Here is a 25,332-nt window from a genome sequence, read left to right as displayed (position 1 = left end):
AAAGTCACTGCACATAAGAAACTAGAAATGACACTTGAAATTAATGTTAAATGATTTTATTTACACAAGCATTAAGAGTGAAAATAAAGTTGTCTCTGGAATCATAAACACTCATTAGTTAGAGAACCAGTTATAAAGCTTGTAATTTGAAATATTTGAAATCTCCCAGAATTCACACTGCAGTGTGGACCCTGAGAGACTCGGCAGTTTAACACACTAAGCAAAGGCTCCTTTTTGAAGTGGATATAACATCTCTGGAAATGCAGTCTCCTGCCAAGTGATTGTGGGCATCAGGCTGCTCACACAAGAGGGTATTGGGCAAATGAAACAATTCCACAGTGGTTGTTTCTGTCCTTGGCAATTTTCATGTAGCCGTTCATGCCCCAGCTTTGTCCCCAGCTGAAATAAATCATATTTTCCATTTAGTACAATGCTTACCACATGACGGATTTGTTAAGAGGCCAACCTAACAAAATGATTAGGAAAGGCAGAGGGTCTATTCCTGAGCACCAAGAGGTGCCTCACACAGGAATGTGAACATCACAGTATAATGCATTTCTATTGTTATATGTTTCAAAACTATCAAACGTGTAGCTTTGTACAAAATCAATGTCACACACATGACATTGATACCCTAGAAACCAATGAAGGGTTTGGAATTTTTTTGAGAACATACTGTTAGTACGTTCTGAGAGCTTCAGGGAGCTCAGCCGTTAAAGAGATGAGATCAGTTTCAAGAGTGACTGGAAAGCCAGATTGATATTATAGTATGCCTGTAAACCTCATTCTCGAGACGTGGACACAGAACATACCAAGAACAAGCTGGTAAGCCAGATTAAATTGTGAACTCTTAGATCAGAAAAGAACACTGTCTTAATATAGAAGTTATATAGTGATTGAGAAACAACTGATGATGACATCAGATCTCTACACATGTTCACTGGTGAACACATGTCCACAGACATGCAGACAGTCAAATGTACTTCATCCATGCACATGGGAAAACAAGAACAGATTTTGTTCAAATTAAATGAAACAAAATCTTTTAACTTTATATCAAAATATTGTCTGAAAATTGCAATCTCATCAAAAATCCCCTGTACGTGCCTCCAGTGTCATTAAGCACTGAACCATTTCTCCAGCCCCCAAAATTTCAAATAAAGATTTTTATGACAATTTATACCTGTTTTTAATTGTCCAGTAGTTATTGCCATCTGTTTCATTTCCATCAAATCCATAGCCAACTACCAGAACTGCATGGCTCAAATTATAACGGCTGCAATTTGGTTCATGATAAATGCCTGAGAAATAACACAGAAACTAATGTGAGATGCACAGGACACCTGGCAGTGACCACAGCCACCAACAATAGATCTGTTTCAACAATCAGTGAAATGATACAAACAGACTTGAGCTAGTTAGTTGTTCACAAGTATACTAATACTCACACATGGGTGCACACACAGACACATAAACATACAATTTCACAGAAAACTGAAAATATTCAAAATAGTGAGGTTTATTGATAGCTACTTGCTGCATGAACATGAAATGACTCCTTGGAACTTAACAGTTTATCTACTAGTGTCTAATGCCAAGTTAAACTTATAAGGCATAAATTATTTAATTCAAAGTCTCTGTTATAATTTCATTTCAGATAATCAGTTTTGATAAACAACTAAAAGGTCCATGAAAAGGAGAGGAGTTGAGAAATTAGTTAACCAATATATTTTATTAAATGGGACACATCAACTTTTATATGAGGGTGCATACCAGTTGAAATTCTTTACTCACTACTAGTATTAGATTAGTAAAATCCAGGAAGTTAAACATTCATATCACATTTTTTACATAGTAGCCAGTCTGTAAACTTGTCATGACATAGAGATGTCACAATGGCCTTTTCTATATCTGGAAAGAAATATGCTAACCTTCATCGTAGAACTTAAAAGAATCATGGAGAGCATCAATTGAAGCAGGAATGGGCCCTTGAGTTGCTACAGCATCCATTAGAATATCCTCATATTCTGGGAGGGCCACAAATTCTCTGATTTTAGCAGCTACATTCTGAGGATTGTACCTGCAAGGTCCTTCCTTTAAAAGGTGAAGAGATAAAAGACTCAGTTTCTTCTCTCCATGTCATAGGAGAGAATCACAACCACTTTGTAACTGAGCATGCAAAATTCTACATTATTGTAAATCATCCCAAGAAGTGAAATGGTACTGGAAGATCTAGAATTGAAAATAAGTTCTCTTGTCCTCAGTGACAACTAATATTTCCTCGTATCCATAAGAATTTTTATTGCTGCAGTGTAAGTTGAGACTGTGCTTTCATATCCCTTCCACCCAGACAAAAATAATCACCTAGGACCTATATTAGTTGCATCAATATTTGGCCAATGGCTCAGGTATATTCATAGCTAGCTCTTATATCTTAAAATAACCCAATTTTATGAATCTATGTATTGCCTCAAAGCTGTGGCTTACCAGTAATGTTCTGACATCTTTCTCCTTCAGCAGCTACATGGCATCACCTTGACACTGATTACTCTCTCTTTCTCTCTATCTCTGTTTGAATATCACAATTGGCTTTACTTCACTAAATCATTGACCACAACTGATTTATTCATCAGCCAATAAAAGCAACATATATACAACAGGACATCCTATATCATGACAGAAATCTCTATTACAGGTACAATAAATTCTATATTCTCTATGTACATCGAAGAGAACCACACCAAAACCATTGCACCAAAAATATATGCAAAGGTCAATATTTATTTACTGAAATGAGAGTATAGAGAGAGATTCTATCACCGATCTGAGTGCTGCGGATGGTGTATCATATCTACAGTTGTCTTTCACTCAATGTTGAGGTGAAATGACAATATATGAGGTCTACTTACTTTTCCTTTATATGGGTAGGTCGCCTCAGCCTCCACACCTCCATTGTGCAAAACATACCGAAAGGCAAAGGATGTGTTACCCCAATCACAGCCATTATTGCCATGAGGTTTAGAACAGTCCACTAGGTTCTGCACACTCAGAGGAATGAGTTTGCCTGTCTTTTTGTACATTTGTCCTTCTATGGCACCAGCTGCAGCAAAAGCCCAACAAGAACCGCAGTTGCCCTAGAGTGAAGAAAATATGGTCTTTCACAAACAAATACTAACTCAGCTAACAACATAGAGAGGTGAATAATTTGTGAAAATGAGGAATTGGCAGTTGACAGATGTCTAGAAAGAATTGTCAGTCTCAAAGAAAACTTGGATGCTGGTTGTATGCACATGATTTGTGGGTTCTCCCACCCATATTTGTGAAAGACTTCTTGCTTTTATCGGTAATTAATGACAATAGAAGGGACATGAACTCTACAATGAGATATGGTAGAAGTTCATATCCGTAGAGTATGTTTGGTGGACTTTTAAGATCAATAAATATTGGAAAATGTATGAAGATTTCAAAGAAGGAAAAATATTATTTAAAAAATGAGCTGCAAATCTCTCCTCATTCAATAAGAAAACAGACACTAAGTTCTTTCCTCTTCAATAAGTTTAATAAGAAGGGCAGGTGGCACTGTCAAACCTGGTACCGCACAGGGGTCACATATCCTTCTTTTCGCCAATCCACAAATTTGGGTAAACCGCTAAGAGCTCGTTTCCAGATGCCTTTCCCCCTCTTGTGAGTTTGCATTGGGAAATTAACCATCATTTTCTTGAATTCTTCATCGGTCTTCAAGAAAGCATACATAAATGATTATAAAAGAAAAGACTCCATGTAAAGCACTCAAGAGAGCACAGTGTGAAGTAATGCATGTCACTCTCACCATGTCACCAAAGGCATTCATTTTCATGGTGTAGCCATTCTTCCCCAGGCCATTCTCCCCATTGTGAAGTTTAATCATTTTCATGTTCTTTTCCCATACTGTTCTCCTCAGTGCTTCTTCCTCCTGGATAAGAACATAATAGGTGACATTTCTTTATAATTAAACTCCTGTACAAGCTGATATAGTTTTGCTGTCCAGGTAATTAGAGGCCCAGGAGAGCTAGTCTAGGACTCAATAGTCACACATTCTCCTCATACTGATGAAAGGGAATCTGGTTACCCATTGCTCACAATGGTTGTGATTAAGCAACCTCATGGTGGTAGTTGTAGTGGGGAACTTATGACCTCTACTATGCCTAGACAGCTGCACTCTCGGGCCCTTCTGGACAGTTTCCAGGATACCAACCAGGCTGTATGATTTTTCATAGAATATCTTCCACTCTTCCCATTTAGCATCCAAACTGGGATCAAGTGCCAAAACAAGTGACCCAACTCCTAAGCACAGGTTGAACAGGAAGACAGCAGGAGTCATCGCTGAAGAGCCTGGATAAGAAAGAGAAATGAAGACATAACTACAGAAATAATTTTATGTCTTCTTACTCCCGCATAATAAATTAATCCATTGTGGTCAATAAAAGTTTTGAATTATTCTTCCAAATAATTTTTGAGAGACTGCAGAAAAGTTGTAGGATGTGTTTGAACTGAGTCATCAAATGATTATTATTAGATTTTATACAAAATGTAAAGCATGAGCCCAGAATTCTAGCAATGAAAACTTGAGGTGAAATGCATCTTATTACTTCAGACATGTCTTCACCCACTGTGAGGAACATAAGCAAAAAAGCTATCATAGTCTAGGATATCACTGAGTCATTGTTTATACCAAGCAAAACTTCTATCACATGGTATTGGATTCTACTTTCAAGGTGAGCTTCAGGATTGAGACCACATGGCACCATAAGCCTTTCTAATATGCAGAGAGTAGTGGGATTGACTTTAACCCTCCCCTTTTTAGTACAGCATTGTGAAATATCTTCTATAAGAATGCTGGAAAAGTCATTTACTATTCCTTGTGTTCTATCCTTGCAAATGTGAAATAAAACTCACTACCTATATCACATAAAAAACCAACAGGAAGCCAGAACCATGGGAGTAGGTGAAGGACAATAGCAAGTCGATAGTGGAATGATCAGTTTCTGAATTTGCTTTTTCTCGAAAGCAACACTGCCCAAAGGACTTGATAGGAACATACCATCTGCTACTACATCTGTCCATGTGAACTGAAAACAGATTCATTCTGAGGTTATGTGCAAGAGATGATCTCTTCTGGACCAGTAAGTGCCAGTGATGTTTACTGGTGTTCAAAGAACCAACTGTAAATCTATGGGGACAGATCCAGGCTTTCACGTAATGGGACTCTATCCAAACAGACCTATAAGGGATGTGGTGTCATCTTTCACTTTCCTACCTATTCCACTACAGCTATACACACCAGGGTTGCTGAGGCTTATATTATAGTCTTGGTATTCACTTGATTTTCCCTGGAATCTCTCAAAACACCTCCCCCAATGTCACCTACATTTCTGCCTTTGTAAACACAGGGTCTTACCTATCTGTGGTGATGACTCAGTTCACTCCACAGTCTCAACTCTTCAGAGGTGTTTGAGGTTCCAGAATCTGGCACAGCAACTCCTTACTCATGCTATAAATCCCAAATATCTTTCTATCTGAACCCGCCCTTCTCTCATGAACTGCTTTGGATTGGCTGTGTTAATGACAGAATTAAGTCTTCAGGCACTAGAACTTCAGGCTCTTTCTGACATATAACCTTTGACTTTCCCTCTGGCATGGCTGTGAGACAACAGGAAGCTGAATTTGTGAACCTTGTCAAAGCAAGTTGAATAGCAGGCCTGTAGGCTTTGGATCACATTATATTGAGCTGCTTGTTTTCTGAGTACACTTTCTGGAAATGATGTGTGATGTGCCCTTGCAATTAAAGTTGGAGGCTTTGGTTACCATCCATGGCAAGAGTTAATCAATGCATTCTGTTTTGTGTTTACTCCTCAGCTATGGTTGGATCCTAGAGGACACAGATTCTTGGATGCTCTGTTTCCATGTGTCCGTGTGTAATACATAGGATCTCACAAGACATTTAGGAGACATGACCATCAAAGGCCAAGTGGTGTTCAAGATTGAAGTATAAGAGGAGATATAATTAGCGGGCTGTGGTTGCATCTCTTGCAACTCTCTGACTTTTCTCTTTTGGATGTTACATGGGCCTGCCATCTAGAAGCGCTATTAACCTGGCATTCTTCATTGTCCCAGCACAGCATCAATTCAAAGTTACTATATTTACTGCTTCAGGACCCATTCTGTTGGGCTCACGAACAGTCACTCACAGTGCATTGCAATCAGTACCTAGAGGCATTCAGTACCAGAGCCATGTTTATTGCCAAAACTGTATGGTATCTCAATGTCCCTGCAAGCAAGCAAGCTGTAAAAGTGTGCTCACAAACCACAGTCAAATGCTCTGTAGCTGGACTTCCAGCCTGAAAGAATCAGAGTTTGTGCTGGCAGGATGGCTCAGAAAGCAAGCATTTTAAAATGGGGCAGTTTTTTTCCGCTGTAGCTGAAAACCAAAAAGCATGCAGGCAGCTTTTCATCAACACCATTTAAGTGTTTTGTGGTAGGACATTTTAAAAGAGCTGCAAGGTTTTACAGCTCAAGCTGAGTCAGGAAGCCTCTCTTAAATGAGAGCACTTGTCTCTCGCAAAAAGAGCCCATCTGAGAAAATGCTGTTATTAGGAAGACATGTTTAACTCTATTCTTTTTTATCTAGAATAACTTTCCAAGCTCTCTCAGGCTTATGTGGATGCAATTGTCCCATGTTGGGCACCGTTTGTTGTCAGATGTTTTTCTGTCCTACGTAGTCCCTGCAATCATTAGGTCCTAAAGAAATCACACAGAGGTATACATTAGTTATAAACTGATTTGCCCATTATCTCAGGCTTCTTATTAACTCTTATAACTTATATTAACCTATTATTCTTATCTATGTTAGTCACATGGCTCAGTACCAATTTGGAGGGGCGGTCACATCTTGCTTCTTCTGTGGATGGGACAGGACTATAGAAAGAGCTTTCCTCTTTCCAGAATTCTCCTGTTCTCCTTGATCTGCCTCTACTTCCTGTCTGGTTGTCCTGTCTATACTTCCTGCCTGGCTACTGACCAATCAAAATTTATTTAATATATAATTGACAGAATACAGACCACTATCCCACACCATTTCTCTCCTCAGTTACTTTTTCATTCCTCCTTTAAGAATTTTTTTCCCTAAACTAAGGCGACCCACCCAGAGCGGTGAGTGCCTGCCAGCCGGGCAGGCCTCAGGGTCCCCTGTAAGGGAGCCGGGCACCTCCAGCTCCGGCGCCAGGCTTCCTGCACGCTCCCGGATACCCCCCCCCCACACTTGCTCCATTCATCCTGTTGGCCCTGGATCATTGGGCTACCGGCGGCCCTGTTTAGTTGCTGAGGAATCCCATCAGGACGGTTGCTGAGGAATCCCATCTGGACGGGAACGGTTCCTGCTTCTACACTGAAGAGATATACCCTGAGAGTCAATCACCGCAAAGTCTGGACCAAGAGACCAGGCCTCTCCTGGCTCCATTTGAAGGAAGAGATGGGAAGGCGCCAATACAAGAATTCCTCCAACAATCTGAAAGGCAACATGACACCACCAGAAACCAGGGATCCCGAAATAAGAAGAATTGTACACCCTACCCCTGAAGAAATAGAAGAAATCGACTCAAAAGTGAACTATATGAAAATAATAGAGGACCTTAAACAGGAGGTGAAAAACTGCCATAAACAATTAGAGATTACAAACAAAAAGGTAGAGGAAATGAATAAATCGCTCAAAGACACGCAAGAAAACCAAGAGAAACAAGAAAAAGCAATCAAACAGGTGAGGGAAGCGGTTGAAGACATGAAGAATGAAATGGAAGCAATGAAGAAAGCACAAACCGAGGGAAGAATGGAGATGGAAAATCTGGGTAAACGAACAGGAATGACAGAAACAAGTACTAACAACAGATTACAAGAGATAGAAGAGAGAATATCAGACACTGAAGATACCATAGAAAAAATAAACACACTGATCAAAGAAAACAGCAAAACCAACAAATTCTCATCACAAAACATTCAGGAAATTTGGGACACAATAAAAAGACCAAACCTAAGAATAATTGGAGTAGAAGAAGGAGAAGAAGTGCAGCTCAACGGTACAGAAAATATACTTAATAAAATTATAGAAGAAAACTTTCCCAACCTGAAGAAAGAGGTACCTATGAAGGTTCAAGAAGCATACAGAACACCAAATAGGCTGGATCAAAAAAAAAAAAAACATCCCCTCGCCATATAATAATCAAAACACAAAATACACAGAATAAAGAAAGAATATTAAGAGCCGCAAAGGAAAAAGGCCAAGTTACTTATAAAGGTAAACCTATCAGACTTACACCTGACTTTTCTATGGAAACCATGAAAGCCAGAAGGTCCTGGATAGATGTACTGCAAAAACTAAGAGATCACGGATGCAAGCCCAGACTACTATATCCAGCCAAGCTTTCATTCACTATAAATGGAGAAAACAAAATTTTCCAGGATAAAAACAAATTCAAACAATACGTAGCCACAAATCCAGCCTTACAGAAAATGATAGAAGGAAAATCACTAACCAAGGAGTCCAACAATGCCCACAATAACTCAGTCATCTAGAGACCTTTCACCAGCGCAACTCAAAGAAGGGAAACACACAAACCCTACTACTAAAAAAGTGACCGGAGTTAACAACCACTGGTCATTAATATCACTTAATGTCAATGGGCTCAACTCACCTATAAAAAGGCACAGGCTAAGGGATTGGATACGAAAACAGGATCCAACGTTCTGCTGTCTACAAGAAACACACCTCAACCACAAAGACAGGCACCTACTCAGAGTAAAGGGCTGGGAAAAGGCTTATCAAGCAAATGGTCCTAAGAAACAAGCAGGTGTGGCCATACTAATTTCTAACAAAGTTGACTTCAAACTTAAATCAATCAGAAGAGATGGAGAGGGACATTTTATACTCATAACAGGAACAATTCATCAGGATGAAGTCTCAATCCTGAATATCTATGCCCCGAATATAAAAGCGCCCACATATGTAAAAGAAACATTACTAAAATTCAAGGCAGACATCAAACCACACACACTAATAGTAGGAGACTTCAACACTCCTCTCTCACCAATGGACAGGTCAATCAAACAGAAACCTAACAGAGAAATTAGAGAATTAATGGAGGTAATGAAGCAAATGGACTTAACAGGCATCTATAGATTATTCCACCCGAAGAGGAAAGAATATACCTTCTTCTCTGCAGCTCATGGAACCTTCTCGAAAATTGACCACATACTCGGTAACAAAGCTAACTTACACAGTTACAAAAAAATATTAGTAACCACCTGTGTCTTATCAGATCACCATGGATTAAAGTTAGAATTCAACAACAATGCTACCCCCAGAAAGCCTACAAACTCATGGAAACTGAACAGTCAACTTCTGAACCATACCTGGATTAGGGAAGAAATAAAGAAAGAAATTAAAGTCTTCCTTGAATTCAATGAAAATAAAGAAACAACATACTCGAACTTATGGGACACTATGAAAGCAGTGCTAAGAGGAAAGTTCATCGCACTAAGTGCCCACTTAAAGAAAACAGAGAAAGCACATATTGAAGACTTAACAGCCCACCTGAAAGCTCTAGAAAAAAAAGAAGCAGACTCACCTAGGAGAAGTAGAAGATTGGAAATAATCAAACTGAGGGCTGAAATCAACAAAATAGAAACACAGAAAACAATCCAAAGAATCAATGAAACAAAAAGCTGGTTCCTGGAGAAAATCAACAAGATTGATAAACCCCTATCCAAACTAATCAAACGGCAGAGAGAGAATACGCAAATTAATAAGATCAGAAATGAAAAGGGGGACATAACCACAGACACAGAGGAAATTCAGAGAATCTTCAGATCATATTACAAAAGCCTGTATAACACAAAACTGGAAAATGTAAAAGAAATGGACACTTTTTTAGATAAATACCATATACCAAAGTTACACCAGGACCAGGTGAACAATCTAAACAGACCTGTTGGTCGCGAAGAATTAGAAGCTGTTATCAAAAACCTCCCTACCAAAAAAAGCCCAGGACCAGATGGTTTCAATGCGGAATTCTACCAGAACTTCCAAGAAGAGCTAATACCCAACTCCTTAATGTATTCCACAAGATAGAAACAGAAGGGTCATTACCTAATTCCTTTTATGAAGCTACAGTTACTCTGATACCAAAACCACACAAAGACTCAACCAGGAAAGAGAATTACAGGCCAATCTCACTCATGAACATCGACGCAAAAATCCTCAACAAAATACTGGCAAACCGAATCCAAGAACACATTAAGAAAATTATCCACTATGATCAAGTAGGCTTCATTCCTGAGATGCAGGGGTGGTTCAACATACGAAAATCTATCAATGTAATCCAGCATATAAATAAACTGAAGGAAAATAACCATATGATCATCTCATTAGATGCTGAAAAAGCATTCGACAAAATTCAACATCCATTTATGTTAAAAGTCTTGGAGAGATTAGGGATACAAGGGTCATACCTAAATATAATAAAAGCTATATACAGCAAGCCGACAGCTAACATCAAATTAAACGGAGAGAAACTCAAAGCCATCCCGCTTAACTCAGGAACACGACAAGGATGTCCACTCTCTCCATACCTCTTCAATATAGTACTTGAAGTTCTAGCAATAGCAATAAGACAACATAAGGGGATCAAGGGGATTCGAACTGGAAAGGAAGAAGTTAAACTTTCGTTATTCGCAGATGATATGATAGTGTACTTAAGCGACTCCCAAAACTCCACCAAAGAACTTTTACAGCTGATAAACAGCTTTAGTAATGTGGCAGGATACAAGATCAACTGCAAAAAATCAGTCGCCCTCTTATACACAAAGGATAGGGAAGCAGAGAGGGAAATCAGAGAAGCTTCACCATTCACGATAGCCACAAACAGCATTAAATATCTTGGGGTAAATCTAACCAAGGAAGTGAAAGATCTATTTGACAAGAACTTTAAGGCATTGAAGAAAGAAATTGAAGAGGATACCAAAAAATGGATGGATCTACCTTGCTCTTGGATTGGGAGGATCAACTTGGTAAAAATGGCAATTCTACCAAAGGCAATTTATAGATTCAATGCAATCCCCATCAAGATCCCATCAAAATTCTTCACAGATCTGGAGAGGACAATAATCAACTTTATATGGAAAAACAAAAAACCCAGGATAGCCAAAACAATCCTATACAATAAAGGATCTTCTGGAGGCATTACCATCCCTGACTTCAAACTCTATTACAGAGCTACAGTAATGAAAACAGTGTGTTACTGGCATAAAAACAGAGAAGTCGACCAATGGAATCGTATAGAAGACCCGGATTTTAACCCACAAACCTATGAACACCTCATTTTTGATAAAGGAGCTAAAAGTATACAATGGAAGAAAGAAAGCATCTTCAACAAATGGTGCTGGCACAACTGGATGTCAACCTGTAGAAGAATGAAAATAGACCCACATTTTTCACCGTGCACAAAACTCAAGTCCAAATGGATTAAAGACCTCAATATCAGCCTGAACACACTGAAAAGGATAGAAGAGAAATTGGGAAATACCCTACAACAGATGGGCACAGGAGATCGCTTCCTATGTATATCCCCAGAAGCACAGACATTAAGAGCAACATTGAATAAATGGGACCTACCAAAACTGAGAAGCTTCTGCAAAGCAAAGGACACTGTCACTAAGACACAAAGGCAACCTACTGACTGGGAGAAGATCTTCACCAACCCCGCAACAGACAAAGGTCTGATCTCCAAAATATATAGAGAACTCAAGAAACTAGACTTTAAAATACTAATTAACCCAATTAAAAAATGGGGCACTGATCTGAACAGAGAATTCTCAACAGAAGAACTTCAAATGGCCAAAAGACACTTAAGGTCATGCTCAACTTCCTTAGCAATCAGGGAAATGCAAATCAAAACAACTTTGAGATATCATCTTACACCTGTGAGAATGGCTAAAGTCAAAAACACCAATGATAACCTTTGCTGGAGAGGTTGTGGAGGAACGGGTACCCTCATCCATTGCTGGTGGGAATGCAATCTTGTGCAACCACTATGGAAGTCAGTGTTTCAGTTTCTTAGGAAATTCGGGATCAACCTACCCCTGGACCCAGCAATACCACTCTTGGGAATATACCCAAGAAATGCCCTATCATATGACAAAAGCATTTGTTCAACTATGTTCATAGCAGTATTATTTGTAATAGCCAGAACCTGGAAACAACCTAGATGCCCTTCAATGGAAGAATGGATGAAGAAAGTATGGAATATCTACACAATAGAGTACTACTCAGCGGTAAAAAACAATGACTTCTCGAATTTTGCATGCAAATGGATGGAAATAGAAAACACTATCCTGAGTGAGGTATCCCAGACCCAAAAAGATGAACATGGGTTGTACTCAGTCATAATTGGTTTCTAGCCATAAATAAGGGTCACGGAGTCTACAATAGGTGAATCTAAAGAAGCTAAGTAAGAAGGGGAACCCAAGGAAAAACATATAGTTATCCTCTTGGCTAAGGGAAGTAGAAAAAATTGCCGGGGAGAAAATTGGGATCTTGGGGTGGGGTGGGGTGGGGGTAAGGGGAGATGGGGAGAGAAAAGTTAGAAGGGAAGGAGGTCCGGCCTTGGGAAAGCAGGAGGATTGGGATAAAGGAAGGTTGGACAGGGGAGTATGGAACCACAATTCTTAGTTAAGGGAACCACTTTAGGGTTGGCAAGAGACCTGACCCTAGAGGGGCTCCCAGGTGCCCAAGCTGAGGTCCCCAGTTAGTTCCTTGGGCAGTTGAGAATAGGGAACCTGAAATGACCCTATCCTAGAGCAATACTGACGAATATCTTGCATATCATCATAGAACCTTCATCTGGTGATGGATGGAGATAGAGACAGAGACCCACACTGGAGCATTGGACTGAGCTCCCAAAGTCCCAATGAGGAGCAGAAGGAGGGAGAACATGAGCAAAGAAGTCGGGACCACGAGGGATGCACCCACCCACTGAGACAGTGGAGATGATCTATTGAGAGCTCACCAAGACCAGCTGGACTGTGACTGAAAAAGCATGGGATAAAACTGGACTCTCTGAACATGGCGAACTATGAGGGCTGATGAGACACAAAGGACAATGGCACGGGGGTTTGATCCTCCGTAATGTGATGGCTTTGTGGGAGCCCAGCCAGTTTGGATGTTCACCTTCCTAGATATGGACGGAGGTGGGAGGTCCTAGGTCTTACCACAGACAGAAAACCCTGACTGCTCTTTGGACTGGAGAGGGAGGGGGAAAGTAGTGGGGGGAGGGGGAGAAGGGTGGGAGGAGGGGGCATAGGAGGGGAGGAGGAGGAGGGAAATGGGAGGCTTGGAGGAGGTGGAAACTTGTTTTTTTTTCTCCTTTTCTCAATAAAAAAAATAAAAAATAAAAATAATTTTAAAAAAATAAAAATAAATAAAAGGTTAATTCAAAAAGAAAAAAAAGAATTTTTTTCATAGCTATATAGGCTATTTCTAAGTCGTTGTCATGAGTTTCAGCTATGTTACACTTATTAGAGCCTACTGTAGTAGGGTTTCTAGGCTCCAGTCAATGCCAACACGAAGTTAATTAATGAATGAGGGAGAGTCTCAACCCAGTTCAATGCAGTGAAGGAGTACATGGTGCCATTGCACTGTAGAGAGAGGCCAAGAACTGAAACTGGAGTCCAGCATTGGGGCAACATCTGTAAGGGTCCGGCCTCAACAGGGTTCACATGTTCCAGGGTAGGGGCATGTGGATTAGAAATATTCAAAGGAACAGAGATACAGACTCACAGAAAACAGTTGGAAGGTCAATTCAGTGAATACTGAATTTGCCTGCATTTATTTTCCATATACTTATATAACCCAATCCAAAGGTAGGGGAAAAAGTCAAAAGATTGCTTCAACATGATACACAGAAGAAATAGAGCAGTTATGTGCCTCAGTGCCTGAAGCATCAAGAAACTTTTTTCTGAGTTAAGTATTCTGTTGTTTAGGCAGGACATGCAGCAATCACACCTTAGACCAAGCATCCTGAAAGCAGTCACACCTTGGGCCAAACTTCCTGTCATCTCCTTGAAGAAGCATAATATATCTGACCTCTCAGACCTTTGGTCAAGGTGCAACATATCCCCCTCTGTGGGTCATCTTAATACCCAAAGAACCAAGTAACCACACCCTAGGTCAAGATATTTTATTAGTAGACACATCTCAAGCCAATCTTCTTGTCAATAACCGTGAAGGAGAAAGAATAGGCATGAACTCTCTGATTTTCAGTCAAGATGGAATGAAGATACTTCTGTGGACTTCCATATTTGTGTTAGCTAAAACTTTCAAATCCAGATATTGTCATAGATTCCTTCAGAGCAGGGTTGCTGGTGGATAAAGAGAACGCCTAAAGCAAACCACAGCGAGGAACAGTACATTCCATCAAGGAGAACCTACCCACTGTTTCTTCCAGACACCAGCACAACACTGCGTCCCACTTCAAGGTGAATTGCATGCTTGACAACAAAAAAAGTAACTGCACAAATATATATATAACTAGAAATGATACTTGAATTTTAATTTTTAAATGATTTTATTTCCACAAGCATTAAAATTAAAAATAAAGTTATTGTAGTAATCATAAGCACTCATTAGATAGAGGCTGTTACAAAACTTATAATTTCAAATACTTGAAATCTCCCAGAATTCACACTGCAGTGTGGATCTTGAGAGACTCAGCAGTTTAACACACTAAGCAAAGGCTGGTCTTTGAAGTGGATACAACCTCTCTGGAAATGCAGTCTCCTGCTAACTGCTTCCACGTGGGCATCAGGCTGCTCACACAAGAGGGTAGTGGGCATATGAAGCAATTCCACAGTGGTTGTTCCTGTCCTTGGCAAGTTTCATGTAGCCGTTCATGCCCCAGCTTTTACCCCAGCTGAAAGAAATCATATTCTATTTAGTAGAAATATTATCACATGCTGGATTTATTACAATAGGCAAGAGGTCAACCTAACAAAATGATCAGGAAAGGCAGAGGGTCTATTCCTGAGTACTAGGAGGTGCTTCATACAGGCATGTAAAAACCACAGCAGGATGCCTTTCTAACGTTACATGTTTCAGAACTATCAAATGTATCATATTTTAAAAAATCAATGTCACATACATGACATTGATACCCTTGAAACCCGTGAAGAATTGGGAATTCTATGATAATATATATATATAGTTATATATATATTACATATATATAACTATATATATAAATATATATAATATATATATTTCTCAGCTCTCATATAGCCCTAACAACTATATATATATATATTCTTAGGGCTATATGAGAGCTGAGAAAATTAAAAATGTGAGATCAGTTTCAAGAGCCCCGGGAAGGCCAGATTGACTTTATAGTGCACCAGTAACCCACATTCTTTGGACATAGACACAGAACATACCAAGTACAAGCTGGCTAGGCAGAGCAAATAGTGAACTATTAGATCAGCAAGAAACACTGCCTCAATATAGAAGGTATATAATGACAGAAACAATTGATGCCTGGAAGAATCTCCCGGACGAGATCCAGTGCAGTTAACCACTGAACCATCACTCCAGCCCCTGGAATTTCAAATACATATTTTCGGGGCAATTTATACCTGTTCTTGATCAGCCAGTAGTTATTACCATCCGTTTCATTTCCCTCAAATCCATAGCCAACCACCAGAATTCCATGATTGGCAGCAATACTGCTGCAGTTTGGCTCATGATAAATGCCTGGGAAATAACAGAAGCTGATGTGAGATGCACAGGACACCTGAGAGTGACCACAGCCACCAACAGTGGAACTATTTCAGCAGTCTCTGAAATTATATAAACTACAATCAGACTTCAGCTAAATATAAACTGCAATCATGCTTGAACTCGATATAAACTACAGTCAGACTTGAGCTAGATGAATTGTTCGCAAGAATGCTAATACACACACACACACACACAATCACACAGACACACATACACACAGTTTCACAGAAAACTGAAGAAATCCAAAGTAGTGAGTTTTATTGATAGCTATTGTCTGCATGCACATGAATTGACTCCTTAGAAGTTTGTAGATTTTCTACTAGTCTCATGCCAAGTTAAACTTTGAAGGCATAAATTATTTAATTAAAATGTTCTGTTATAATTTGATTTCAAAAATCAGTTTCTATAAACAACTAAAACATCCATGAAATGGAGAAGAGTTAAAAAATCAGCTAACCAATAAATTTTTTGAATAGGATACATCAGCTTTCATACGAGGGTGCATATCAGGAGAAATTCAGTACTCAGGACTATTATTTGGAGATGAGTAAAGTCCAGACACTTAACCATTCACATCATATTTTTTACTTAACAGCCAGTCTTAGAACTTGTCATAACACAGAGATGTCACAATTTTTTTCTTCATTCGAAGGAAATATGCTAACCTTCATTGTAGAATGAAAAAGACTTATACACATGCATTCCAGCAGCAATGGGCCCTTTAGTTGCTACAGCATCCATTAGGACATCCTCATCTTCTGGGAGGGCCACATATTCTCTGATTTTAGCAGCTACATTCTGAGGATTGTATCTGCATGGTCCTCCCTTTAAAAGGTGAAGAGATAAAGGACTCAGTTTCTTCCAACACTTGGCAATTTGCAGCTGAGCACACAAATGTCTGGGTTATTGTAACTCATCCCAGGAAGTGAAATGGTATTAAAAGATCTAGAACTGAAAATAAGATCTCTTGTCTTCAACCACAACCAATAGTTCCCCCTATCCATAAGAAAATTTACTGTTTCAGAGATCTGTATTATATGTTTAATAGTTTCTATGTTCTCGATGTACATGGAAGACAGTCATACCAAAATCATGATACCAAAACTTTATGCAAAGGATGATACTTAATGGCTGTGATGATGCTGTACAGAGAGATTCTACCATCCTATCTGAGTGCTGAAGATAGTGTATCATATCTACAGTTGTTCCTCACTACAGGTTTAGCTGAAATAACATGACGTCCACTTACTTTTCCTTCATATGGGTAGGTCGCCTCAGCCTCCACTCCTCCATTGTGCAAAACATACCGAAAAGCAGCATATATGTGACCCCATGCACAGCCATTGTTGCCATGAGGTTTAGAACAGTCCACTAGGTTCTGCACACTCAGAGGAATGAGTTTGCCTGTCTTTTTGTACATTTGTCCTTCTATGGCACCAGTTGCAGCAAAAGCCCAACAAGATCCGCAACGGCGCTAGAGAGAAGAAAATGTGGTTTTTCACAGACAAATACTAACTCAGCTAACAACATAGACATGTGAATAATTTGTGAACATGAGGAACTGGCAATTGACAGATGCCTAGAAAGGAATTGTCAGTCTCCAAGGAAACTTGGATGCGGATAGTATGCACATGCTCCTGTGGGTCCCCACCACCACCATATTTGTGAAAGACCTTTTGCTTTTATCGGTTATTAATGACAGTAGAAAGGACATGAACTCTACAATGAGATGTGGTAGAAGTTCATATCTGGAGAATGTGTTTGCTGAACTGTCAAGATCAATATATATTGGAAAATGTATGAAGATTTCAAAGAAGAAAATATATTATTTAAAAAATGAGTTCCAAGTCTCTCCTCATTCAATAAGAAAACAAAGACACTAATTTCTTTCCTCTTCAATATGGTTTAAAAAGAAGGGCAGGTGGCACTGTCAAACCTGGTGCCGCACAGGAGTCACATATCCTTCTTTTCGCCAATCCACAAATTTGGGTAAACCGCTAAGAGCTCGTTTCCAGATGCCTTTTCCCCTCTTGTGTGTTTGCATTGGGAAAGCAACCACCATTTTCTCGAATTCTTCATCGGTCTTCAAGGAAAAGTACATAAATGATTATAAAAGAAAAGACTCCATGTAAAACACACAAGAGAGCACAGTGTGAAGTAATGCATGTCACACTTACCATGTCACCAAGGGCATTCATTTTCATGGTGTAGCCATTTTTCCCCAGGCTATTCTCCCCATTGTGAAGTTTAATCATTTTCATGTTCTTTTCCCATACTGTTCTCCTCAGTGCTTCTTCCTCCTGGATAAGAACAAAAATGGGTGACATTTCTTTATAATTAAACTCCTGTACAAGCTGATGTTGTGGATTTACTGTGCAGGTGATTAGAGGCCCAGGAGAGCTAGTCTAGGACACAATAGTCACATATTCTCCTCATACTGATGAAAGGGAATCTGGCTACCCATTGCTCACAATGGTTGTGATTAAGCAACCTCATGGTGGTAGTTGTGTTGGGGCACTTAGGACCTCTACTATGCCTAGACAGCTGTACTCTCGGGCCCTTCTGGACAGTTTCCAGGATACCAACCAGGCTGTATGATTTTTCATAGAGTATCTTCCACTCTTCCCATTCAGCATCGAAACTGGGATCAAGTGCCAAAACACGTGACCCAACTCCTAAGCACAGGATGACCAGGAAGATAGTAGGAGTCATATCTGAAGAACCTGGATTAGAGAGAGAAATGAAGATATAATTACAACAATGCTTTTATGTCTTCTTATTCCTTCGTAAGAAATTAATCCATATGTGGTCAAGAAAAGTTGTTGAATTATTGTCCCAAATATTTTTTAAAAGATTTTAGAAAAGGTCGAGGAGTGTTTGAACTGAGTCATCCACTGGTATTTATTAGATCCAATATAAAATGCAGAGCCTGTCCCCAGCTTTCTAGCAGTGAAAACTTTTGGTGAACTGAATCTCACAATTTCAAAAATGTCTCCATTCTCTGTGAAAAACAGAAGCAAAAGACAACCATTTTTTTAGGATATCACTGACTAAATTTTTATACCAAGCAAAACTTCTCTCACATGGTATTGGATTCTACCTTCAAAATAGGTCAACAGTTGGGACTCCATGATAATATAAGCATTTTTAATGTACAGAAAGTGGTAGGCTTGACTTTAACCCTCCCCTCTTCAATGAAACTTTGTGAAATATCTTCTATAAGAATGTTGGAAGAGTCATTTATTATTACTTGTGTTCTGCTGTTGGGAATACGCAATCAGACTCCCAACTCACTACCTATATGAGGATATCATCACATTAAAAACCAACAGGAGGCTGGGACCATGGGAGTAGGTGGAGTACAATACCAAGTTGATAGTGAGATTATCAGTTTCTGAACTTACAGGATCTCAAAAGCAACACTGCCCAAAAGACTTGATAGGAACACACCATCTGCTACTACATTGTCCATGTGAACTGAAAACAGATCCATTTGGGGGTTATGTACAAGAGATGATCTCTTCTGGACCAGTATGTGCCAGTGATGTTTACTTGTGTAAATCTCTGGGGTCAGACTCAAACTTTTATGTAATGAGACCCTCCCTATAAAAACAGACCCATAAGGTATGTAGTGTCTCCTTTACCTTTCCTTCCCATTTCACTGCACACACAAGGGTTGCTAAGGGTAAGACTATTGTCTTTGGCATTTACTTGATTTTCCCTGGAGTCTCTCAACCCCCACCCCACAAGTACGTGACATTCTGCCTTGGAAAGTCATGGTCTTACCTCTCTGTGGTGATGGCTACTGCCTTAGTCCACTCCACGGTCTCTACTCCTCAGAGCTTGTTGAGGTTCCAGAGTCTGACACGGCAGTAACTTATTCATGCTATAAATCTCAAATATCTATCCATTTGAACCCGTCCCTCAGTCATGCTCTCCCTTTGATTGGCTGAGTTACTGCCATGAATAATTCTTCAGGCACTAGTACTTCAGGCTCTTTCTGAGAGATAACCTCTCACTTTCCCTCTAGCATGGCTGTGGGATTCCTCTCTGGACAACAGGAAGCTGACTTGGTGAACCTTGTCAAAGCATGTTGGATAGCAGTCCTGTAGGCTTTGGATCACAGTATACTGAGCTTCTTGCTTTCTGATTACACTTTCTGGAAATGATGTGTGATGTGCCCTTGCAGTTAGAATGGGCGGCTTTGGTTACCATCCCTGGCAGGAGTTAATCAATTCATTCTGTTTTGTGTTTCCTCCTCAGCTATGGTTGGACCCTAGAGAACACAGACTCTTGTTCCCATTTGTCCATGTGTAATACAGTTGGATATCACAAGACATTTAGGAGATATGAACCTCAAAGGGGCAAGTGGTTTACAAGGTTGAAGTACAAGAGGGGAAATAAATGGCAGGCTCTGGCTGCATCTCCTGAAACTCTCTGACTTTTCTCTTTTGGATGTTACATGGGCCTGCCATCTAGAAGCACCGTTTACCTGGTATTCTTCATTGTACCAGCACAGCATCAATTCAAAGTTACTATATTTCCAGGTTCTGACTATCACAAACAATGCTGCTATGAACATCGTAGAGCATATACTTTTGTTATATGATAAGGCCTCTTTTGGGTATATTCCCAAGAGTGGTATTGCTGGGTCCAGGGGTAAGTTGATCCCGAATTTCCTGAGAAACCGCCATACTGCTTTCCAAAGTGGTTGCACAAGTTTGCATTCCCACCAGCAATGGATGAGTGTACCCCTTTCTCCACAACCTCTCCAACAAAGGCTATCATAGGTGTTCTTTATTTTAGCCATTTGATGCCCTTCAATGGAAGAATGGATGAAGAAAGTATGGAATATATACATATTAGAGTACTACTCAGCAGTAAAAAACAAAGAACTTCTTGAATTTTGCATACAAATGGATGGAAGTAGAAAACACTATCCTGAGTGAGGTAAGCCAGACCCAAAAAGAGGAACATGGGATGTACTCACTCATATTTGGTTTCTAGCCATAAACCAAGGACATTGAGCCTATAATTAGTGATCCTAGAGAAGCTAAATAAGGAGAACCCAAAGAAAAACATGTAGGCATCCTCCTGAATACTAACCTTCAGCAAGCGATGAAAGGAGACAGAGACAGAGACCCACATTGGAGCACAGGACTGAAATCTCAAGGTCCAAATCAGGAGCAGAAGGAGAGAGAGCACAAGCAAGGAACTCAGGACCACGAGGGGTGCACCCACACACTGAGACAATGGGGATGTTCTACTGGGAACTCACCAAGACCAGCTGGCCTGGGTCTGGAAAAGCCTGGGATAAAACTGGACTCTCTGAACATAGCGGACAATGAGGACTACTGAGAAATCAAGAACAATGGCAATGGGTTTTTGATCCTACTGCACGCACTGGCTTTGTGGGAGCCTGGGCAGTTTGGATGCTCAACTTACTAGACCTGGATGGAGGTGGGGGGTTCCTTGGACTTCCCACAGGACAGGGAACCCTGATTGCTTTTCGGTCTGAGGAGGGGCACTTAATTGGGGGAGGGGGAGGGAAATGGGAGGTGGTGGCAGGGAAGAGACAGAAATCTTTAATAAATAAATAAATTAAAAAAAAAACAAAGTTACTATATTTACTGCTTCAGGACCCATCCTGGTGGGTTAGGGACAATCACTCACATTGTATTGCAATCTGTTCCTGGAGGCATTTAGAATTAAAAGGAGTTGGAAATCTGAAGAACACTTTGACAGCAGACATAGAGATGTAGAATTTGGAGTTTTCCCTGCCGGTGTTAGTTCCTCTTTTGGTACAGTATTTCCTCACTATATTCTCTTTCTTTTTCTTTGTAATGGTAATGTATATCTTGTGCCATTGTATTTTGGAAGAATTTGATCTGCTCTTAAGCTTAATTTTTCAAGGGGTTACAGTTAAGGCATTGACACAATGAAAGCTTTGCTGGGTATGGTAGTCTGGGCTTGCATCCATGGCCTCTTAGTGTAAGCAATAGACGAGAGGGTCCCTGGACTGGCCTTGCCTTATAGTTAGACTGATGATTATCTTAAATATCACCATAGAACCTTTGTCCAACACCAGATGGAAACAGAGGCAGAGAACCATATCGGAGCACTGGAATGAGCTTCCAAGGTCCATTTGAAGAGTGAAAGGAGTGAGAATATGAGCAAGGTCAAGACCATGAGGGGTTTACCTACTGAGACAGTTTGCCTGAGCTAATGGGAGCTCACCAACTCCAACTGGACTGGGAGTGAATAAGAATGGGATCAAACTAGTCCCTCTGAATGTGGGTGGCAGTTGGGGCAGACTGAGGGGCCACTGACAGTGGTACTGGGATTTGTCTCTACTGCATGTACTGGCTTTTGGGACCCTATTTTCTGTGGATGTATACCTTGCTCAACCTAGATGTAGTAGGGAAGGCCTTGGACTTACCACAGGGCAGGGTGCCTTTTCCTTTCTTAGAATTAGAGGGGGAGGAATGGGAGGATATTTGGAGAGAGTGGAAGGAGGGGAGGAAGTGGGAATTTGGATTGGTATTTTTTAAAGTAATAAAATAATAATAATAAAGTCAATGACACAAGTATTAGAGACTTTGAACACTGCATATTTTAATTTTTTTTTAAATTGAGCTCTATATTTTTCTCTGCCCCCCTAGCTGCCTCCTGATGGAGGAAGGTCATTGGCTAATAAAGGAACTGCCTTGGCCCATTTTATTGGTTAGAAGATAGGTGGGAGGAGTAGGCAGAACAGGACGCTGGGAGGAAGAGGAAGTGAGGTCAGTCTCGACAGCTCTCCTCTTGGGAGCAGACGCCTGAGAGAGACACCATGCCCCGCTCCTGGGCAGACACATGCCATGAAGCTCCGACCCAGGATGGACTAGGCTAGAATCTTCCCGGTAAGACCTGTTCTCACAGATTATTAGAGATGGGTTGATCGGGACGTGAGAATTAGCCTGTAAGTGCTAGAGCTAAAGGGCCAAGCAGTGATTAAATGAATACAGTTTGTATGTTGTTATTTCGGGCATAAGCTAGCCGTGCGGGCGGCTGGGGTGCTGGGGATGCAGCCCTGCCGCCCTTATTACTACAGCCTCCCCTCCCCTTCAACCCTCTCCCAAGGTCCCCATGCTCCCAATTTCCTCAGGAGATCTTGCCTTTTCCTATTACCCATGTAGATTAGATCCATGTATGTGTCTCTTAGTGTCCTCATCGTTGTCTAGGTTCTCTGGGATTGTGATTCGTAGGCTGGTTTTCTTTGCTTTATGTTTAAATTCACTTATGAGTGAGTACATGTGAAAATTGTCTTTCTGGGTCTGGGTTACCTCACTCAAAATGATGTTTTCTAGCTCAATCCATTTACCTGCAAAATTCAAGATTGTGTAAATGTACCACATTTTACTTATTCATTCTTTGGTCGAGGGGCATTTAGGTTGTTTCCAGGTTCCGGCTACAAAAAAAAAAAAAAAAAAAAAGCTGCTGTGAACATAGTTGAGCACATGTCCTTGAGGTATGATTGAGCATCCTTTGGGTTTATACCCAAAAGTGGTATTACTGAGTCTTGAAGAAGGTTGTTTCCTTATTTTCTGAGAAATTGTCACACTGACATCCAAAGGGGCTGTACCAACTTACATTCCCAATAGCAATGCAGGAGTGTTCCTTTTTCCCCACAACCTCTCCAACATAAATTGTCATCGCTGTTTTTGATCTTAGCCATTCTTAGAGGTGTAAGATGGAATCTCAGAGTTGTTTTAATTTGCATTTCTCTGATGACTAAGGATGTTGAGGACTTCTTTAAGTATCTTTCAGACATTTTAGATTCCTCTGTTGACAGTTCTCTGTTTAGGTTTGTACTCCATTTTTAATTGGATTATTGAATATTGGACTTTTAAATGGTGTTGAGACTCTTACAGACTACAGAATATTTTTAATTTGGAATGAATGCATTTCTGCATTCTGATGTATCTATAAGCCTATGGTTCCAGGGAGGGGAATTGGGTGATATGGAAGAGAATATTTCTCCCACAAGCTCACAGATTTGAATGCTTGTTCACTAGTCAATGAAACTATCTGAAGGGATTAGGAGGTATAGCTTTGATGGAGGAAATACATCGCCAGGAGTTGGTTTTGAGGTTTCAAAAGCACATGCCAAGTCCAGTATCACTCGAATGTGAAATTCTCAGTTACTTATCTAGTACCATGCCTGCCTGCCTTTATAATGCTGTGCTCCCTGCCATGATAAAAATGGGCAATGCCCCTGAAACTGTAAGACCCAATTAAATATCTTTTTTTATAGGTGCTTCCACAGTCATGTTGTCTCTGTAATGGCAGAACACTGACTAAGATAGGCCATATGATTATATAAATGGAGACTGCACTTTCATTTCATGATGGTCCCCACCTAATAATCGCACAAAAACTGTATTAAGTACTTCCTTGTCACCTCTTACACTATGAATTAACCAATTTCTATTAATCTATGTATTGCCACATAGTGAAGCATACTTATAATGATTTGGCATCTTTCTCCTTCAGCAGCTACACAGAATCTTCTCAAGTCCACTTACATTCTCCATGTATCTTTGTTTAAACTTCCTGCCTTTCAGTATTTTGACTGACCATAGTTCAAATAGCTTTATTCATCAGCCAATAAAAGCAACACATATACCGAAAGATATACCACATCATGATTCAGAAAGGTAAAACACATTCTTAGAACTAGGTTTTTATTTGGTAACATATGATGTCTAGTTGATGTACTATTTCCTCTATTACAAGATGACACATTTAAATTTCTTTTATGTGTATATGTATTTTCAGACACTTCTACCATAATTGTTTTTTTTTATTGAGAAAAGGAGAAAAAAAACAAAAACAAAAACAACAAGTTTCCACCTCCTCCCAGCCTCCCATTTCCCTCCCCCTCCTCCCACCCTTTTCTCCCTCCTCCCACCCTTCTCCCCCTCCCCCCACTCCTTTCCCCCTCCCTCTCCAGTCCAAAGAGCAGTCAGGGTTTTCTGCCCTGTGGTAAGTCCTAGGTCCTCGCCCCTCCGTCCATATCTAGGAAGGTGAACATCCAAACTGGCTATGCTCCTACAAAGCCAGCACATTAAGCAGGATCAAAACCCCGTGCCATTGTCCTTTGCGTCTCATCAGCCCTCATTGTTCGCCATGTTCAGAGAGTCCAGTTTTATACCGTGCTTTTTCAGTCACAGTCCAGCTGGCCTTGGTGAGTTCCCAATAGATCAGCTCCACTGTCTCAGTGGGTGGGTTGTTTTTTTATATGTCTTTTCAAAATGCTTTAAATGTTAGTTATCGATCCATTTATTCCTCTGCCAAGAGTGAAGGATGCTTAATTCAAAGAAAGCAACAAATCATTATGTTCATAAGTGAAAATGTTGCAGGACAATTCTGTATTCTGTCAATTATGTTTTAAATAAATGCTGATTGTTCAGTAGCCAGGCAGGAAGTATAGG

The 25,332-nt window shown here is 40.2% G+C and overlaps 2 protein-coding genes across 4 annotated transcripts; both read right to left on the bottom strand.

Annotated features, from left to right (window-relative positions):
• Window positions 1-299: 299 nt before the first annotated feature.
• On the bottom strand, window positions 300-4,360 carry LOC121453477 (cathepsin Q-like). 2 transcript variants are annotated; one of them, XM_041660285.1, is made up of 7 exons: window positions 4,235-4,360; window positions 3,830-3,952; window positions 3,589-3,735; window positions 2,910-3,134; window positions 1,932-2,094; window positions 1,184-1,301; window positions 300-399 (listed from the first exon to the last, which is right to left on the bottom strand). In XM_041660285.1, exons 1-7 carry the CDS (start codon window positions 4,358-4,360, stop codon window positions 300-302), a joined length of 1,002 nt encoding a protein of 333 aa, XP_041516219.1. The 2 variants fall into 2 exon arrangements, with proteins under 2 accessions (XP_041516219.1, XP_041516221.1); XM_041660287.1 differs by having other exon boundaries at window positions 3,830-3,949.
• Window positions 4,361-14,896: 10,536 nt separating this feature from the next.
• LOC121453483 (cathepsin Q-like) lies at window positions 14,897-18,568 on the bottom strand. Of its 2 annotated transcripts, none has more exons than XM_041660296.1 (7): window positions 18,443-18,568; window positions 18,034-18,156; window positions 17,793-17,939; window positions 17,106-17,330; window positions 16,522-16,681; window positions 15,712-15,829; window positions 14,897-14,996 (listed from the first exon to the last, which is right to left on the bottom strand). In XM_041660296.1, the coding sequence occupies exons 1-7, from the start codon at window positions 18,566-18,568 to the stop codon at window positions 14,897-14,899; spliced, it is 999 nt and encodes a 332-aa protein (XP_041516230.1). The 2 variants fall into 2 exon arrangements, with proteins under 2 accessions (XP_041516230.1, XP_041516231.1); XM_041660297.1 differs by having other exon boundaries at window positions 18,034-18,153.
• Between the last annotated feature and the right edge of the window lie 6,764 nt (window positions 18,569-25,332).

This window comes from Microtus oregoni, unplaced genomic scaffold (assembly GCF_018167655.1).
Source record: "Microtus oregoni isolate MIOR12 unplaced genomic scaffold, Mior012 000011F_ref0000422, whole genome shotgun sequence".
Classification (NCBI taxonomy): Eukaryota; Metazoa; Chordata; class Mammalia; order Rodentia; family Cricetidae; genus Microtus; species Microtus oregoni.
Note: the sequence above shows the minus strand (reverse complement) of the source record. Positions and strands in the feature narration are given on the sequence as shown.

Coding starts and splice junctions, on each gene's coding strand:
- LOC121453477 (XM_041660285.1), bottom strand. CDS start 4,360: ATGACTCCTGCTGTCTTCCTGTTCAACCTGTGCTTAGGAGTTGGGTCA. Junction 2,095..2,909: donor CCTACCCATATAAAGGAAAA/GTAAGTAGACCT, acceptor CACCTTTTAAAG/GAAGGACCTTGCAGGTACAA. Junction 400..1,183: donor TACTGGACAATTAAAAACAG/GTATAAATTGTC, acceptor GATTTATTTCAG/CTGGGGACAAAGCTGGGGCA.
- LOC121453483 (XM_041660296.1), bottom strand. CDS start 18,568: ATGACTCCTACTATCTTCCTGGTCATCCTGTGCTTAGGAGTTGGGTCA. Junction 17,331..17,792: donor TGACTCCTGTGCGGCACCAG/GTTTGACAGTGC, acceptor TCTTCTCTCTAG/CGCCGTTGCGGATCTTGTTG. Junction 16,682..17,105: donor CCTACCCATATGAAGGAAAA/GTAAGTGGACGT, acceptor CACCTTTTAAAG/GGAGGACCATGCAGATACAA.